The sequence below is a fragment of the Trachurus japonicus genome, chromosome 18 (assembly GCF_045865225.1).
Source record: "Trachurus japonicus isolate A0001 chromosome 18, Traja_1.0".
Lineage (NCBI taxonomy): Eukaryota > Metazoa > Chordata > Actinopteri > Carangiformes > Carangidae > Trachurus > Trachurus japonicus.
The window spans coordinates 28,479,958-28,499,606 of NC_140924.1; the positions used below are offsets into that span (position 1 = coordinate 28,479,958).

The 19,649-nt window shown below is 43.5% G+C and overlaps 2 protein-coding genes across 2 annotated transcripts in view; one reads left to right on the forward strand and one right to left on the reverse strand.

The window, feature by feature from the left end:
* LOC146969531 (E3 ubiquitin-protein ligase TRIM68-like) overlaps window positions 1–1,472 on the forward strand; it is a 12,077-nt gene extending 10,605 nt beyond the window's left edge. The window contains exons 6-9 of the mRNA XM_085758941.1: window positions 352–511; window positions 608–634; window positions 712–887; window positions 990–1,472. Of these exons, the coding sequence (XP_085615067.1) occupies window positions 352–511; window positions 608–634; window positions 712–887; window positions 990–1,355 (729 nt within the window). The 3' untranslated portion in view covers window positions 1,356–1,472. The remainder of the gene's footprint in view (window positions 1–351; window positions 512–607; window positions 635–711; window positions 888–989) is intronic.
* A 2,391-nt stretch (window positions 1,473–3,863) lies between these two features.
* Window positions 3,864–19,649, reverse strand: part of sema4f (sema domain, immunoglobulin domain (Ig), transmembrane domain (TM) and short cytoplasmic domain, (semaphorin) 4F) — a 58,076-nt gene continuing 42,290 nt past the window's right edge. The window contains exons 2-15 of the mRNA XM_085759027.1: window positions 17,969–18,111; window positions 17,539–17,598; window positions 12,961–13,062; window positions 11,448–11,559; window positions 11,227–11,346; window positions 10,950–11,104; window positions 10,674–10,855; window positions 9,931–10,072; window positions 9,610–9,823; window positions 8,680–8,789; window positions 8,421–8,566; window positions 7,315–7,370; window positions 7,025–7,215; window positions 3,864–5,542 (exon numbers count right to left, since the gene is read on the reverse strand). Coding sequence (XP_085615153.1) covers window positions 4,817–5,542; window positions 7,025–7,215; window positions 7,315–7,370; window positions 8,421–8,566; window positions 8,680–8,789; window positions 9,610–9,823; window positions 9,931–10,072; window positions 10,674–10,855; window positions 10,950–11,104; window positions 11,227–11,346; window positions 11,448–11,559; window positions 12,961–13,062; window positions 17,539–17,598; window positions 17,969–18,111 — 2,459 coding nt within the window. The 3' untranslated portion in view covers window positions 3,864–4,816. The remainder of the gene's footprint in view (window positions 5,543–7,024; window positions 7,216–7,314; window positions 7,371–8,420; window positions 8,567–8,679; window positions 8,790–9,609; window positions 9,824–9,930; window positions 10,073–10,673; window positions 10,856–10,949; window positions 11,105–11,226; window positions 11,347–11,447; window positions 11,560–12,960; window positions 13,063–17,538; window positions 17,599–17,968; window positions 18,112–19,649) is intronic.

A 19,649-nucleotide genomic window follows, 5' to 3' on the forward strand; every position in this document is an offset into this window, starting at 1 on the left:
TAACTCCTTTTTTCTAAGTTTCAAAACTGTAGCATGTACCGTTGCTTTGGTAGGAATTTTTAAAGTTTTTAAATTTAAACATGTACTGCTTAAACAGCACATGTCCTTGGAGTTGAGTAAATCTGGCATGTTTTTTTTCACAGATTATGCATGGGAAGTTGGATTTCCTCAGAAGAGAGAAAGAAAGAAAGAAAGAAAGAAAGAAAGAAAGAAAGAAAGAAAGAAAGAAAGAAAGAAAGAAAGAAAGAAAGAAAACAATAGGGTCCTGGTAGCTGATGCTGCCCGGCCCCTAATAATGTCTCATTCACACATCACAGCAGCTGAAGTATTTTTCTTGCGTTCTCACTGCAGAGTCTGCACTCTCTGAGTGATCCACCCAATACAAAAGACTGGTCTGAGATCAGCGTCTACAGCGACCCAGCAGTGGGGACTGCTCGGAGTGCTGCCAGTAAGCTGCTGAAAGAACTCTGCACTGTGCTGTCTGATCAAAGCAAAGGACTGATCGCAAAAGGTGAGTTTAGATGTAACCAGCTGCTGTGCACAGTCAGTGTTGATTTACTTTTGGTTGATTTACTGTTGTTCTTCATTCTCCGTCCATGTCTTACAGAGATAAGTCGAATTCAGCGATATGCAGGTAAATCTGATTTGTTATAAAACACGACTCCTCCTCTAGTCTGTGTTCACATTCAGATTCTCTCTCTGCTCTGTCAGTGGATATAACTTTGGACTCCAACACTGCAAACCGTGTCCTCGTTGTATCCAAAGATGGGAAGGAGGTGCAGTATGGAGGCGTTCCTCAGAACCTGCCAGACGTCCCAGAGAGATTTGAGCCTCTCCTCGGCGTTCTGGGAAAAGAAGGTTATTCCTCCGGTGCCTTCTACTTCGAGGTCGGCGGTGTTTTACTAATTCCTTTCTTTTGTCTGATACTGCACACAGAACAGATTTTGCATGTTATTGTTTATTACAAAAGCATTTTCTGCGTTTCAAAGGTGCAAGTGGGAGGCAAGTCTGCGTGGGACATTGGGGTTGCCATGGAAACGGTTAACAGAAAACACCAAACCGATGTGTGTCTGAGCAACGGCTTCGCTGTCCTGATGCTGAGGAACGGGACGAAAATAATAGCCTGCGACCGGCCCCCGGTGGAGCTAAATCTCCCCAAGACGCCCGAGAAGGTCGGGGTGTTTGTAGACCACGAGGAGGGAGAGGTCTGTTTCTATGACATCGGGACTACGGCACATATCTACTCCTTTACCTGCTGCAGGTTTCCCAGGAAGAAGCTGCTCCCTTACTTTAACCCCTGCACCCAACGTGAGGGCAACAACTCAGCCCCAATGGTTATCACTCCTGTCAGTTAGAATACTGTAATCCACAGGACACTGGGGAATAAATGAACCCTTGTTACGGTACAGAAGGCAGTAGTTTTTATTGTTGAATAAATCACTGTGTTAGAAATAAAATCAAATGATTACTCATGTATGAGGTGTTGTGATGGGAGCATCCTAATATAGGCTACAGTAACCATGTGGTTTACCAGCTGAGGACATGAGCTGGACAAAAGGGTGAGAATGTATAAGGTTATGAAGAAAGGCTCTGTTAGCCCCATTCTTTCATTGGAAGCCCAAGAACAAATCGGAGAAGTCTTCAGTTCACAGAAGTAGAATTTAATCAGGTCACAGCAGCACTGGGTTCATAGTGACAGAGCTGTCGTAGGATCTCTGTCAGGAGCGAGCCCTGATTTCAGGAAATGGTTCACATTAATCTTCTTAGGCTGGGCCTGCCCCACGAAGAAGTTGGACTGTCGCGTGACATAATATAATTGGCCAGTTACCTGTGACATGGACAGGCCAACCACTGTCCACGCATGTTCTCATAATGTGATAAGCAACGTGTGTGTGTGAGAACTCTGCAGTTACATCTTGTTCTTGTTTATCAAGCTAGAGTGACACTATCTGGCTTCACGTGCACACACATCAGGTTATGTGCGTTCAAGTACTGAAACAGAATACATGATATCTCAAAACATACATCAAGTTATGTGCATTCAAGTATAAAAACACAGCACATAATATCCCAGAACATAGTCAATTGTAACAGCTCTCGAATCCAGCTAACAACCTAATATCCTTCCTACTCATTAAGACTGTAAGAGCCATGAAGAGCCATGCCTTTTAACCCTTGGTTGTATATCAATGTGTTGATGAAAAGAAGTGACCACCTCTGACACGTCTTAACTTGTACTTAAAAAGACTTTATTACAAAAAAGAACAATGTCAAAAACCGCCAAATCTGAGAGTCTCCGGTGCCAAATGTGAGATCCCGTCCAGCTCAATACCCTCCCTTTATATATAATTTTCTTATCCCCAGAATCCCACCTTCTCCAGACAGAGAGGAGTCCCTGTCCAGATGGTCCATAACCTCTGACCTAACATTTAACCTTTAGGCTAAAGAAAACCACAGGTTCACATTCCACAAGACAGAAAAGGGGTTCAGAATAGATACTTCATGTGTAGTGAAGTTACAGGTGAAGTATCTGAACCCCTGAGAGGTTTTAAATCAGGCATATCCAAACTATTCCACAAAGGGCCGTCTGGCTGCAGGTTTTTGTTCCAACCAACCAAGAGCACCACAGTTTGATGAATCAACTGTCTGAAGACTGAGATCAGTTGATGAAATGAGACAAGTCTGATGTGCTGCGGCTTCGTTGGAGGGAAAACCTGCAGCCACACCGGCCCTTTCTGCAATAGTTTGGACATGGTGTAAATGATTGTGCAATAAGGCAGATGCGTTCAACACACCTGAAGCACTTTAGTTGATCTTTTAATTTTATATCTGTTATATCTGTTTTATTGTATTTATTAGTATTTTATGTTTGTCATTTCCTGTCTTTGGCCTAAAAATAAATTCAAATCAATCACTTTTTACACCATGTTAAGATGTTGAGTTACTGTGTTGTGACATGCTTCGGCACTGTTCTGAAGTTGTTGGGGCTCAAGGAAAAGTTACATAGTCGGTTGCTTTGTATTTGAAATAATCAAACTCCATCCTGTAGTTGTTACTGTGAATCGAGCATGTTAAAATGCTAGTAGCATCAATGTGAGAAGAGCCAGGATCCATCAAGTTCCTAGGCTGTTTTTTTTTTAATTGATAGTTTGACAACAGTGACCCCCTGTGGTCAGACTGAGTGTGTGTGGCTTTCACTTTGACCTTATGCCCGCCCACTGCTTAGCTACACATTGAACTGCTAACTATAATGTGTGAGAATCAGTTCGAACATGAGAGACACATGCATGTGTCTGTTTACTTTATTTTGAATTTAGTGTACAACTGTTAAGCTAATGCTGTGCAATGAGGACATGCAAACTCAGAGAGGTTTGACAAGTGTGCTTTTACACAACAGTAGTATATCTTTACAAGCCTTGTGTAACTTATTCTTTTCCAGATTGTCTTTTTCATTTTCACAATCATTACATTTGGGCATTTCTCGTTAGCACTTGATTGTTTCTTCTATTCATTCACGACCAGCATTACCATCCAGTCTTGAAACATGGGAGGGCCAAATATCCCTTAGAGATAAATAAGCGACAAAGAGGAGTTGACCTTATTTCATGGAATGCCCTTAATGGAGAGGGGCATTGGTAGAATTCAGAATAAACTCTATAATGACACTGCATGGTCTTCAAATACAAACAAGAATGGAGATGGCCAAATAGATCTGTCAGAGTCTCCAGTTGGTCCAGAACGCTGCAGCGAGGGTATTTAGCTTCTCTCCGTTGGCTTCCTGTAGGATATAGAATAGACTTCAAAATCCTTCTGCTGTATATGGCTCTTAATGACAAAGCGCACAAAGCATGGAAACAGTGATACCAGGGTAACAGCAACTTTTTTTAGTTTTTATTACAAAACAACATGACAAAACCGATACATTTTTATGTTGAAAGCCACACTCACAAAACAAGGTGATGGTGGTTTGTGTCTGGTTAAGGTCCATCCTGCAAATGAATTTCACATTCATTTCAAGATCATCTGCTTTCCGTCTCAGTGATGGTGAAGGTGGTCAGTGACACATCTGGGCAGCTGTCAGTTTTCCACACACGGGCACTGGTCTGATAGGTGACCTTGAACCTATCGTCCATCGTGACCTCTGTGGCAGTGCAGGCAGGAACAGCCCTGTCGTGGTCACTTGTAGGCCATCTGAAGTTCTGGTTCTTTAGTCTGACAGTGACTGGGCTCAGCAGTCCTTTGGTGCCTTTGGACCCACGAGGGTCTGAAATTTGAGCAGTGTGTCAGAGAGAGAAATAAATACAGAGACAGAGAGGTGCTGAAAGAGTCAAAGTGCACTTTTCTTTTGCAGTGCCATTATGAGAAGAGGATTAGAGAGCTAACAACAACAGTCAAGGGGAAAGACAATATGGCTTTTGTCCACACACAAGGACAGGTCATCTTTGATTCTTTGTAACATTTGAATTGCGCAACATCATGCTCACTTTCATGTCTGCAGTCAGCTTCAGACTGCTTATATTTACACTTTTATTTACATCTGATACATTGATTAGCTGTGGCTCTCATCCTGAGTGACTCACAATAAGTGGTTCATCCCAACACTGTTGAGACATCTCGCCTTCCTCTTCACGTGTCTCTCTCGCATCCTCAGACATAAACTTATCATATACTTCTCTTTCATCTCTGTAGTCTCTCTTGGTGCCACAGCTCCCGTTCAAAGGCATTTGGCAGTAGCCATTTTGCATCCATCCCATCCGAGTTCAGTTTTTGTGGAGGATGCATAATGGTGCAATAGTAATATATTTATTTCACCTTGTCATATTGAGCTTTCTTCACACTTAGCCAGTGGCGCTGGTGATTTAAACATGGGAAAGCTGGCCAGCTCCTCCTCTAGTCCTTTTATTCCGTCTGCTAACCCGTCGCCCAGAGCTTCATCCATCTCATTCCCCTCCCCCGACTCCCTCTCCCCCCCCTCGGGCCTCACCCTCTCCCTCTCCCCTGTCCTTCCGTCCAGCATGTCTGGAGCTAAAATCTCAGCAAACTTCAGCCCGCTGCCACTTGTGTTGCAGTTGGCATAAATGGCGTTCCCATGCCCGTTGCTGGGGTTGCTGTGGATCAGGGTGCCGCTGTAGCTGTTGCCATGGTGACCACCGTTACCCTGGTTGCTGAGGAGGGTGGTCGTCGTGGTCGAGGTCGTGGTCCCGTTTCGTTTTTCCGTCAGCCGGAATCCCTCCGACATCAAGCTGGCGCTGCTGGGCGACTGCGGAGTGGCCGAGGAGCCCAGCAAGTCCCGCCCCTTCTCTGACGACAGCGAATTATCCGGCAGGTGGCAGCCCTGGCGGCTGATGCTGCGGCGGCGGCTTATGAAGTACAGGAGGAACACCCCGAACAGCAAACCCCCGATGAAGAAGAGGATGTAGATGGCCAGGACGTGACGGCCCCCGCCCGCCGCCACCGCCCCTCCGGCACTGGGGGCTTTTTCTGTCAGCTGGTAGATGGCTCTCCGGCAGGGGGACGGCTCTCTGCCCCCTGGCCCCACCTCCTGGAATACACAGACATGACAAACAGAGGCTCACTGAGCTGTTCACATCACCTAGTAGGAAAATATAGTATCTCACCCCTCACATTTCAGCTGCCATTTTATGATATCTTCTCATGAGACTATATACTATAGAAATTAAACTTGGATACTTGTTTCTATTTTTCTATGTGTGTAAAGCACTTTGTGTTGCATTTCCATGTATGAAAGGTGCTCTATAAATAAAGATTGATTGATTGATTGATTGATTGATTGATTGATTGATTGATTGATTGATTGATTGATTGATTGATTGATTGATTGATATACTTTAGAGTAGTCCGTGTATAGCTTGTATAGCTGTATAGATTTGTTATCTACTAGAATTACTCAACACATAGGCATGACTGTCTAAATAGCTGGCAACACAAGTGAGTACACCCCAAGTGATACTTATACATGTCATTTAAACATCCAAAGCCACCTGTCTTATCCCTCATGTCCATGTTTTTGCCTGCTTGCTTTTCAACCTTGGGGTTGGGACCCCATATGGGGTCACCTGGAATTCAAATGGGGTCGCCTGAAATGTCCAGCAATTGATAAAAAAAATGTACTGATAAAAATATTTTTTAAAATAATTATTATTCTTTTGATAATGATGATTAAAAACACCACACACAATCCTAAACAAATGTATTCTATACTTTCACTTTCTCGAATATAAATTGAGTTCAAATAAAATGCAGCATATAAAAATATCTGAGCTAGTGCATCTTGATTGACGAGGTCGTCAGGAATTTGTGATGTCAAAATGGGGTCACAAGCTAGAAAAGGTTGGGAACCACTGGATTAGAGCTATTAAATCTGGTTCTATGGGGACAATTTTCTCATACTGACCACTGGATGTTCAACATGGCCCCTCATGGAAAAGAAGTCTCTGAGGATCTGAGAAATAGAATCTCTACGAAGACGGCCTAGGTTATAAGAAGATTGGTAACACCCTGAAACTGACTCAAAGCACGATGGCCACGGTCATACAGCGGTTTTCCAAGATGGCAGGCTTCGCTGGGGTCGACCAAAGAAGCTGAGTCCTTGTGCTCTGTGTCATATCAAGAAGTTGGCTTCAAAAAACAGATGCATGAGTTCTGCCAGCATTGCTGCAGAGGTTGAACAAGTAGGATGTCAGCCTGTCAGTGCTCAGACCACACACCGCACACTGCATGAAGTCAGTCTGTTCACTGTGAGGTGTACTCACTTGTGTTGCCACCCATTTAGACAATAATGGCTGTGTGGTGAATTATTTTCAGGGGATAGTAAAGCTATACTGCTATACAAGATGTATATTGACTATAAGTTACATTGAAGTTTCATTTCTATAGTATTGTCCCATGAGAAGACGTAATAAAATGGTTGCTGAAAGTGAAGGGTGTACTCACTTTTGTGAGATACTGTATCTCTGCAGGCAGTGGTAGTGGTGTGTGTGTGTGTGTGTGTGTGTGTGTGTACCTGGCAGGTGCAGGTGTATTTTCCCAGGCTCTCGTTGGTGACAGTCACCTCCAGGTCAGAGTGGTGCTGCCTGGTGAGTCTGTGGGGAGGATGGTCCCACGTGCAGGGCCTGGGGGACAGCTGGACACATGGCAACAGGAGGCGCAGACCCATGGAAACCTGCAGCTCCCTGGGGAGTGGGGAGCAACGCTCTGAAGGAGAGAGGGAGTCAGAAGTTATAGCAGGTGTGTGTTCACTGAGCCTGAAGAGGCTGTGGTTTCTAAATTCATGAATAGCAGCAGGGTACTCACCATCCTTTGTATCACATTTCCTCAAGGCATCGTCCACTGTATCACCTGGACCAGGCCTGGACACACACACACACACACACAAATGTAGTCAGACTTGCGACTCAAAGGCTTAGTAGGAGTAGAGAGTATAGTAGCTTTCATTCTCAAATAATCCATTAGTCTATTAAAGGAGAATTCCGGTCATTTTCTAAATACAGCTCTACAGCTCTAGGTTTCCGAGTGCGACCATATAAATATCCAAGAAAAATATGTGCAGACTGGACCTAGCTCTCGTCCTGCTAACAGTGAAGTAATGGGGGCAGTGCTTCTAAACGTGACTTTGACCTCTATATAATGCTCAAAATATCACTAAAAAGCAAAAAAAACATCAATATGAATATAACTGCCTTTTTCCCCATCCAAAATCGATTTTTCCTCCTAAATCCATGTTTTCCTCACGTATTTGTCTTTGTTGATATGGAAACAGTCCCGAGCTTGACAGTCGACTAGTAAGGTCTACCCAGGAAGCTAGAGTAAAAAGAGGTACGTGATAAAAACACACTGCTCTCTCATATTATTATGTTATGCACACTCGGTGTTGTGTGGTAAGGAACTGGTGGATGCTGCAAAGCATTTGTAGTAATATTTTGAGCATAATAGAGGCCAAAGTCACAGTTAGAAGAACTGCCCCCATTACTTCACTGTTTAACTGCAGTGTAGCGCAGCTAGCAGGAGGAGAGCTAGGTCTGGTCTGCACATATTTTTCTCTGATTTTTTCCTATGGTCGCAGTCGAGGACCTAGAGCTGTAGAGTGTTACTTAGAAAATGACCGGAATCTCCTTTAAGTGTAACTCTTTGTTTCGTTCCTTTGCTAAGTTATCTTTGCCTCTGATAACTTGAGTGATTAATCAATTAATGTTTGACCAGTTAAATCAGTGTGTTTCCTTTGCTACATTACTTTAGTGTTTTTACTATAAGGTAGTGTGCCATAGGTCTAGTGAGAGTCTTTTGAGGGTTTGATTAGTCTGTATGCACAAAAAGATTAATGTAGTGTTAAAAAATATGGGTCAGTTAGCCTTGGATTTTCCATGGCTGGAAGTCTTCCAGTTCTCTTGTGAGGTACTCACTTTGCTGTTGTTCTCCTGCAGGCCTTTGACACCCACTCACAGCCCAGGCCTCTGGCTCTGGCACACACCTCACAGTTGGGGTACAGAGCGCAGCCTTCAGCCTGGACACGAGCCAGAGACAGAGGACTGCCCACCAGAGCCTGGCCCTGCACACACAAGCAGCCGTTCAGAATCACTGAGCAATAAATAGGCACCGCAGATGTGTATATATGCATGACTGTGTGTGTGTGAAGTGTGTGTGCAGATGCATGTGCTCTACCTTGTGCAGTAATATATTGTTAACGGGCTCGTGAGGGGTGAACAGAGGAATCTCCTGCAGCAAAGTGGCATTCTGGCCCACTACCTCCACCTGGTGGAGCTCCCCTCGATCTGCAACACACAAACACATGGTGAGCAATAAAGCTGGTCTTTTATCATAACGTAATTTATAGGGCTGTCAAACGATTAATTTTTCTAATCGCGATTAATCGCATTTTTTCCATAGTTAACTCGCGATTAATCTCTATTAAAAATATTATATATGGCGCTTTGGACTTTCAACACTCCAAAGTGTTATAATCTCTAGGCAAACAACTTTTAGACCAGACCTAGCAGGCCTAGTACCTAATCATAACACATGATGCATGAAACTCACACAGAATTGAAACGAATTGCATCCAGTGGAAATTGCCCTTTACTTTGCTACGCCTCTGCCTGGCCATGTGCATTTGTTGACAACCGACTCCGTCAAAAAATCAATACATCGCCACGTGCATTTGTTGACAACAAAGCCGTCAAAAAATCAATGGATGGAGCTGTGGATATATGTTAGACTGTGTATATTTGTGTAGCAACCATCTTGAAGGTGCCTTACCGCCACCTACTGGACTGGAGGTCCCACACTCCAGTCCTCCAGTCCAGCAGACAGAGGACAAAATGGGCCGCGATTAACCGCGATTAAAAAATTTAATCGCGTTAATTTTTTAATTAATCTAATCGCGATTAACGCGTTAACTCTGACAGCCCTAGTAATTTAGTTTTGTTTCATTTTTAAATCATATGATCATTATTGACACAATTTGAGGGAGGCTGTACAGTCTTGATTGATTTCAAATGTCCAATAAGAGAGACTTTAACAACTTTTACCTGTGTTTACTGTCATTTTAATCTCTTGTTATATTTTCATGTACCTCCTTCCATCTCTCCTCACCTGTCCCGAGGTGCAGCACTGTCCCTCTTGACTCCACCTCCCTGCCTGTCCTGGTCACAGCCAGCTTGGTGTACTTGGTTCCCTTGCGCACCAGCAGAGGCGCTGCAGTAACACTGTTCTCCATCAGAGGGTGATCTCTCACATACGTCAGCACCTTGTCCGGGAGTTTGAGGGATGACTCGAATCCTTCAGCCTTTAATGCATCGTTTAAGCACTAAGAAAAAAAAAGGGTTGAGGAGATGGGAAGTTATAGCAGAGTGTTGGTGGTGGTGTGGCAGAATGTACAGTAATAAGAAGCACTGTGTGAAAAGTAATTGGTACCTGTCCAGGTCTTGGTGTAGGGACCGGTTCAGGGTTGATCCAGTTCTCGCAGGTCTTCTTCAGCTCCTTAAAGGGACCGTCCATCACTTTGTTGATGTCAGACAGACTGAAGACACACACTGCTGATAACTCCTCATTTTGCCTACGAAGAAGAAAAAGCATGGTTAGATAGAAACAAAAACGGGAGAGGGTCACATTTAAAGTTCATTTCTAAGGATGTTCAATAGGTGTGGAAGCTGATGCACACCTAAAAAATCTTGAAAAACAGGTGCGTTGGAGCATAGGTAGGGAGTGAACAAAGGAAAAAAGGGTCTCCCGCACACTGTCAAGTCACTTGCAAAAGACTTTAATAAAACAAACAACGTCTCGGTCCACAGGACCTTTTTCAAGCAGAATGTTAGGATGTTCAATATAAATTGCCTTGTTAGACATAAGAGTACCAATCCCAGTCCTCCAAGCTACATCCTACATCCTACAGCTACAACACAGCCACTATAAAATAACAACATATCACTGTTTACTCTTACTATTTTTGCACCAAAAATACCAAATATAATGTATCAAAAAAAAGGTAACTTGAACATTTTGATTGCTGGGTCTTATTCTATAAGTAACTTAAAGAGCACAAACATGCTATTGAAATAAATACAGCTTGTAGTAGCATCTTTGCATGGAAAATACATAATTTTGTGTTCCCAAAATACTAGGAAACCCCAGACAGAGGCTCAGGTTCCTCCTCGTACCACTGGGAGGTGAAGAGTCCGTAGAAGTGTGTGCTGCTGGGGTCTCCCTCTGTGTGCTGCATGGTGAAAACGTCAGTCAGGATGTTGTATCTCTGCCCGCTGGGTTTGTCCTCACACACCAGCTGGGTCTTGAGGAAGGTGGTCCAGCGGCGCTGCAGGGTCTTCATCCCTCCCACATCAGACTGAGCAGACGGGGAGAACGGTACAGTAAGCTCCACGGGAATCCAATCAAAGCAAATGATGTATCACTCAATCATTATCAGGAGGCTGGGTTACCTTGCAGACCCGTGCCACCCTCGGGACCTTGACCTTGGTGTAGAGGTCATACTCTTTGGCCACCTCGGTGAAGAAGAAGTAGATTTTGTCGTCATCTCCTGTGGGGTTGCTGTCGGCAGACTGCTCTATGAAGACTGAAGTCACAAACTCTGGATCTGAAAATAACACAGACTCAACTTTACTCGTGTTCCTGTGGGAAAGCAGCACTTTAAAGGAAATGCAGAGTGAAAGTGTGTTTGTGGTTATGGTGTACAACTTGTGTGTTAGCGTTTCTCACCGCTGAGCCAGTTGATGGATCGCTCAGTTCGGATGCGCTCCTGCTCAGGGCCTGTTGCCCGGGAAATGTCGAACAGTGTTCCCAGGAAGTTACTGGTGGCTGCTGTGTATAAGGTACCGCCTACACACACACACACACACAAAGGAAGAGATCAAGAAGTAAGTTAGTGCACAGTGAAATACAAAAACAACTGTCAACAAACAGCCAATCACAGCACTTACCTGCCATAACAGCTGTGTAGTGCTGACTGGGCTCAAAGGGACACTTGCCCTTCCCCGTCTCCATCTTCACTCCTCCGTCCTCTGCTCTCTCCAGGGTGAAGGTGGAGAGCTCCTTCAGGATGACAGGAGAAGAGAAAGATCATTTAGAAACACAATCAAATGACAGCTTTAATGAGGATTATTCATTTTACTAAATTAATAACAGTGGAAAACAAAATCTGTTTTCTTATGTAACCGATGTTGTTCTGGCCTGCCCTGAGTGGGTTTTGAACCCGGGTCTCCCTCACCGCGGACGATGATGCTAACTATTAACCGTTTCACCAAGAGGTCAATGACCACTTGGCATGTGGATTAGCACGTCTTTTATGGGTGAGTGAGTTTAACTTCACTACCGCTAAATGATGCGAAGCCTGCGGAGCTAGTTCAGGCAGACAACTCAAGCTGCACCCATCCTGATCAGCTGATCAGTCACATGCTCTCCTCCTCCAAATAGGGCGGGCTACTTAAACCCCCCGGTTTACCTGCTCATCCCTGGCTATGCTGCTGCTGCTGCTGCTTCTGCTGCTGCTGCCCATGAGGTTTTGCTAACCCACCTCCTCCCCAGCGTCCACCTGTGGGCTCTGTCTCTATGATCCCCATGCAGGGGGTCTGCTTCATTCCCTGTAATGTCTGGAAAACCAGATCATTCAGGGAACAAATAACTGAGACAGAGCCTGACGCCGAACCTGCTGCAGCCATGCTCAACGATACCTAGGCTGTGCTTCAGCTTGCAATGCTTATACTCAATCAATTATTTGTTTGTAGTTATCTGACTGAACTGCCATACTTGGACACTTTCGACACACTGTGACTTTACCCGCGGACCTCTGTTACACTTATATGTTTGTTTTTCAGTTAACTGTGCTGCTTAAATGACTTTAGATGACTAATTTTGATCTCTATCTTAAAAAAGCCTCAGTGGCTTCAACCCAAAAAAGAACCGGCTGGAAAATGTCACTGGGACCAAAACATCTAAAAGCTTATTATGGTTGATTGGCACCAGAGAGAAGTGGGCGAGTGAAGTTTCAGACAGACTGAAAAGTTTAAATGTGAGTAAACACACTTAACTGCAGTGGGAGGTTAACAGCATGCGTGAGTGTCTGTGTGTGTGTGTGTGTGTGTGTGTGTGTGTGTGTGTGTGTTCCTCTGCCTGTCCCTTTGATGTAGGTCTGGGGTGTGAATGGCTGTGGGAACCTGTCATGGGGATTTGATTTGGGGAACTGTGGGTGACAACATACACGCAAACACATGTACAGTGGCACGCGTGCAAGTAAACACACACACACACACATACCAGAGTGAAATGATAGCGTGCTACAGCTGGGTGTGACATTGTGTGCGTGAGTGCGACATCGGAAGATCCTCAGGCACGGATCTGCCCCAGTAATATCTCACCCAAAATGAGTACACTCACAAACTGATGGATGACCCCTCTCTCACACACACACACACACACACACACACATAAACTAACCAGGAAGGCACACTGGGGGTCGAAGGCGTAGGTGCCACACACATAGATGCGTCGTCCTTCGTCCAGAAACTCCAGCAGACGGATGTAGTTGTGACAGTCGGCCTGCAGGGGGACACACACACTCAGAAATGAAGACAAACTCAAACCCAGCATCACCCTCCTAAACTGGAATAAACATCAACATTTTTAACAGTAAGATCTTCCTTAATTTAAAGGAACAGTGCCATAAAAACATTATTGAATATACAGGAACTGTGATGTATTTAAACTGACACATAAATATAAAGCCATTCAGGTGATAATGATGCTCATATTTATCTACAGCTGTGTGTTAAAACTTAAAACCCTTCAGTGAGAGTCTTTGTGTTGTGGTTTAGTTTTAGAAACATAGCCTACGTGTGTTTGTTTTTTGGCCTTAAACCAGAGTGGATTCTGAGAACAGCTGCAGTATCAATGGTTTTGATTGGAAATTGGAGACCCCCACTGCTGGTAGAGACACTTGAGACCCCCACTGTTACCAGCAGAGACCACCCTTACTATTACACACACACACACACACACACACACACACACACACACACACACACACACACACTGACTTGCACACGCATCATCTGAAACCTTGCACTACTCATTTTCATGCATAAATAATTCTGAATAAACACACATCGACCATGATGTCTTGCACCCTGCCTCCTTTTTTCTTCTTTATCTCTTTTGTATTCTCTCTGTAGCTGTTGTGGAAAAAAACACACACACCCCTGCTCTCGCTCCCCAGTTACCATGAAACCATGACACAGGCACTTTTGTGTAAGCTTGTGTGTGTGTGTGTACTGTATGTGTGTGTCAAGTCCTTGCGTGCCATCCTGGATGAGCTCCGGGCCTGAGTCACCTCCTCCCCAGAGACCTGATCCTCTCTGATGCCCAGATCATGTCACCAAAATCAGCCCCCCCCCCCAGCACTGCCACAACACCCCCCACCCCTCCCACAGTGGAACAGCTCCACGTGAGACAGAGAGAAAGAGGCAGAGCTCAGGCTGCTAACAATGGGATCAGCTTGGGATTAACTATTTCATGGGTCCATATTAACCCCATTCATACTAATAAGCTTCATTCACAATCTGGCATATGGTGGATCAAATGGCTCTGTTCAGTTCTACTGGGTTCTATTCGATTCTCTTCCCTGTTACAATGGAGCCTAATTATTCTGTCTTCAAGTTGAAAGCTTCTGTGGCTTCACAGGAGAAATGAAGTCTTGCCACCAAACACATCTAAAAGCTTTTCTACCAAAAGAAAATTACTTACTGAGAGCAATTTAGCAATAATCACGGAGAATTAAATATGTGTGTGTGTGGAGAGGGACTTCAAACAAACAAGCTGCCATCTTCTCTTCACTGTGTTTTTCTTTAGTATTTGATTCCAAACTCGCAACAACTCACTTAACCCTGAATGTCAAAAACACAGTTTCTATGTGTATTTCTATTCACAATAAGCCTGTGAAGCATTGTTTGAGGTGAAGATCAAAAATGAACTAATTACTGTGGTGAATGGGGTTAAACAGATTATACTAGACAAAAACTTAACATTTGATAAACAAGCACATTACATCTGCAAGAAGGTTAAACTAAACCTCAACTGTTTTCGTTTCATTCGAAGCTGCACAACTCTACATGCATGCTATGATTCTTTCTCACTTGTCATACTGCATCATGTCATGGTCACAAGCTTCTCAAGTCACTCTGAAACCTATAGTAGCAATATATAAGCAATGAGCAATAAGACTTATGGATCAAAAACCAATGAGATGGCACCACTGTGACAACCTTCTTGCATTTGAAAACTTTAGGATTTACTGTAACATCAGACTGGTTTTTAAATGTCTTCATAACTGTGTATCACCCCTGTTTTCTGCACTGATCAAAAGATGCATGGAGCTCAAGCCAAAACACACAAGCCTCCTACAATGACGACTGCGTTGTTCCCAAGTGTACAACATCATTTGGACAGTCTGCCTTCTCAATAAAAGGGGTTAACCTATGGAACACTTTACCCGCTCGAGACTGATACAAACTCTTTTAACAGAGGACTAAAAGCATGGTTAAAAGCAAAACAACAATGCTCACATGTACAAATACGGACTTTTTCATTGTTACTAGCCCAATATTACTGTTGCGATCATGATTTCTGTTTGCTTCATCTCCTCTTGCTGAGCTTGTGCTCTGTGCTTTTAGATTAGCATATTACTGTTGTGATGTTGTGTCATGCACTTGGTTTTATTTCATATTGTTGATAATATGCTCTGTGTTTTTAGAATAGAGCATAAATGCACCCTATGCAGCTAAACACACCCAAACAAAACATCTGGTCTGTCAATGTATTTGTGATGTCCATATCAAATGAAATAAACATAACATAACATAACAATCACTTTAACCTTATAAAGTGTTGATACTGTTGATTGTGCATTAAACAGCCGCTGAAAATCCAGGGCGCAAAAATAATTGATAATCGTCTCGACACATGATTGAGTTCATGAGCAAGATATCGAAGTTGTTTATCAGTCAGGATGTGGTGCATGGTAGGAGTGTGTGTACCATGATAATTTCTGATGATGACTTGTTGACATGAAACCTGTGAAACATCATTTTCTTTCCAGTGTGAGGTAAGACCATGGTGATGGCAGTGAGTGAAGCAATACACAACTTGCCCTGATTTGCCCCCTCACACGCACACACATGCCCTGCCTCTCCCTCGGTCAGCTTCAAGGTAGTTTCCTGGTGAGTCTATTGTCCTGTCTCTCTAGTCTTCTGTCTCCTCCTCGTCCCTCCTTACCTTCCACTGTCTGTCTGCCTGTTCTTCCTCTTCCTGTTTCCTTCCCTCTCTGCTCCCTCCTTCTCCTTAATCCCTCTGAGTCACGTGTAATCTTGTAATCAGTGTCTCAGAAAAAAACAACCACTCTCTTTCCTGCCTTTATCAGTCTCTCACCTCTTCCCCCCTTTACACTAGGAAAGCAAGAAAACCTCCCCGATGCTGCTGTGTAAAATAGGTCAGGACTAATTGCGCTTCCCTTCCGTTAAAACCCTGACCTTCCACTGGCTTTGTTTATCTTCTGACTTGACCTCATTGCTTGCATTTTTGAGATTTATAATAGAGTGAATACACACTCTGCGTTTTCTACCGCAGCTTCACATTACTCAGCAAACCGTTAAAACCAGTCAGTCAGTAAGACGTTACTCAACAAATGCAGCCCCAGAGTACGGTTAGGTTGTTGTAAGCTGTTTGGTTGAGGCCCTGTAGGCACAGCTTCACTGTACAGTATGCTCTATTTAATCAGTTTCCACAGACAGTTACTGGGCATCTGTGACTTACATACACCCTCTCTACACACACACAAAGGTAGACATGTACACACTCACACACAAACACACACACACCCCTGATGAGATCCTGGCATAAGTCCCAGAACTTTGCATTCGATGCCTAACGGGCCAGCACGGGGCCATGACACACACACACACACACACACACAAACGCATGCAGTAGCACAACATGAGCCCATATAACGCCACATTTCAGATGACTGAGGACATTTGAAAACAATAATAACAATAATAATTCAATAAAATATTAATATTACTACATGACTGTGGGACTGGGATTTGAAAACGTTTTTATAACAACTGGAGTCCCTCCAGGCCTTTACCACATCTATTTAAATAAGCTGTTAACATTAAAGGACAAATTGAATTTTAAATCATTTAATGGTCAGTGACAAAATCCTAAAGATCAAGAAGATGATGTCTGACTCTGCACTTAATGAATCCTGGGACTTTACAGGTTGCAACTACATCCAGAAGAGAAGCAGCTTTTTAAAACCCAATCACAAATACAACAGAGGCTCAATACAGCTTAAGGACAAATAAGCCTTTACTGCAGGGACTGAATGTACAGTGGTTTTAATGTCTGCTGTGGTTTCTTTCCAGGATATTCCTGGATGTTCCAGTACGACATCATTAAAACAGGATTATTGGAAGAGACAGTTACTGTAAATACTGAGTCACTGTAAATCTCCCCACTCCACACAAACAGACAGACACTGTGTCTGGCTGCACCTTTCCTACAGGAATTAAAGGGGAACTATGCAAGTCCGGTCGCTTTTCCTCTGTTTTACTAACCCTCCTCTTGGCCATGTGCATTTGTTTACAACAACATCGGTGAGAAAGCAATCAATAGAGCGGTGGAAAATGTTATAATCATATACGATGTTATGATTTGTGTAGTCTTATCTGTCATAAACAAGAGATTACAGGTTACAGGGCGCGTTTGTGTCGCGGTGCCACAGATAGGACACCGGGGGGGTGGCTCTGATCTTGCAATGTTATTTTTCAGCCAGGAGACGCTAAGTGGAAGGCCAGAGAGCCTCCATTCTCCCAAGTCATTTATTTGACCATCACAGTTACTCCAGAGCTGTTCAAATTTGGAGAAAGTGTAGCATAGTTGAGCTAAAAATCCTCTTTAATATTGTACTTTGCATTGATTGCAACCATTTATACACACACAGACACACACAGCTCTCACCTCCGTCTTTCCCTTTGCCACACAGGACCTTCTCTTCTCCTCCGGCACATCCCAAGTAATCTGGATCACAAGGAAAGAGAATGGTAGATAAGTTATTGTCAACGGATCATCAGTAAACATTCAGAAATACTCAAGAGTCATACTCTAATGAGGAAGTCATGACAGGCTGAAGCAGATGTATGGAATATAACATCATTCATTTGATTGAGTTGTTCCGACGTTGTTGAAGCATCCTGTGTGAAAAAGGCTTTATAGACTCAGATACATGCATTTAAAGTGAGTCAAATTGATTTCTTAACCCTGGGAACATCACTTTACATTCTGAATCTGAGCCAACAGCCCCATGTTGTATTAGTGACTGTGTCTCTATTAACTACTGCTGCTGTGCAAATATGTCACAGTTGTTCACACACAGACATAGTCCTCTTACATTGAGTGGTGGTTTGCTCAGATCGTTGGTGTCTACAGACAGTATTGCGTCCCTGGCTCCCAGGAACAGCATGCCTGATGGTCGGTCCAGCAGGAAGGTGCTGAAGTTGGTCACTCCCCCAAACTTCCTTGGATCCAGGATGTCTGTGGAGAGAAGAAACGAGGGAATGGTGAGATTCTTCTGTTCTTTCGGACGACGGATAAGCGTTACTGTCGATCACAGGGTTAATCTGAGAAAAGATGGCTGACAGGATAAGATGAAGAAAAACCATGTGAGGTTGTAAGAGATGAGGAGATGAGGGCTGGAGGGAGAGAGATGGGAGTAACCCTTGTTTCACCCTGCCCTCTGCCAATCAGAGCTGCAGATCAACACTCTGTAATCCCTCAGTCTGTTTCTTTATTAACAGTTTCACTGTTTATGTGACTTTTTCCTTTTTCATTAACTCAGAAAAATCCGCTGCCGTTATTTTGAAACTCTCTTCCTATGTTTAAATTCAGAGTCAGATCTACTGCTGCAGAGAAAAAACAATAAAATAAATTATGCACAACCATGTTATACGATAAATAATTCATTATGTTTTCACATAATAAATCAAGTGTAATCTCAGCTATGTGTCTTCTTAATCTCAAAACTATCGCATGTAGAATCCCAGAAGCTTTTGAATTATGTCTCCGCTCGTGTTTATTCTCTACTCGCTGCCTCCCTCCCTCCTACTCTCTCCACCAGCTGTGTGTGTGTGTGTGTGTGTGTGTGTGTGTGTGTGTCATGTCCAAGCTGCACACAGCTGTGTACTGAGCTTCTTTGGAGTGATGGGGAGAGAGTGTGTGTTTATATGTACATAGGCAATGTCTGTGTGTGCATGTGTGTGTTTTTTCTAAGTTACTAACCATCACAAAAACTGAGAGCCACACATGTTCACAGATACAATTCTCAGAGACAGTCTCATTTCTACAGAAAGTGTAACTGCTGACTGGTTTCGGAGCCAAACCGCATCCCAATTAAGACGCACACACACAGACTCACACACCGCACACAGTCTCAGCACACGCAACAAAGGACCACACTGTGCAACAGATGAACTCATCATGGGATTGATTAAATACTGATGTTAATGATTAAAAGCTGCCACGTTAATTTACATCTTACATATTACTCATTATTCACTGTGCAATTACCGTCACATGACTAATGACTGTAAAAAGCAGACACACGTTTGTGCACTTTTGAGTCTAATGATTGTCTTCAGATTAAAACAGACAGAAACTCCTCAATGGAAAGTGTTAAATGAAGCTAATGAGGGGAGGACAGCTTCTTTCAATGTGTATATAGCCCCCATTTAACACATTTTAATATTCATTTGCTAACCGCCCTCTATAAACACACACACACACACACTCCTCTACATAATGTGCACACATCAACTTACTAATGAATATTAGATGAGAGATTCCTCTCCATAAAGGGTTTTTCTCCCTCACTGACAATATGGAAAATTATAAAGTAGAGCAGAGAACAAAAGCACATCCATGCAACACACCCTGTATTATTGTGCAGGTACAGGTGTGACACGTTGTATTGAACAGCTGAACACAAACACAAAGGAGCAGAGGCTTCGTATCCAGTAACAAGATGAGACGACAACATCCATGTATTCACCTAACTGTTTGGAGGGAAGATCCCC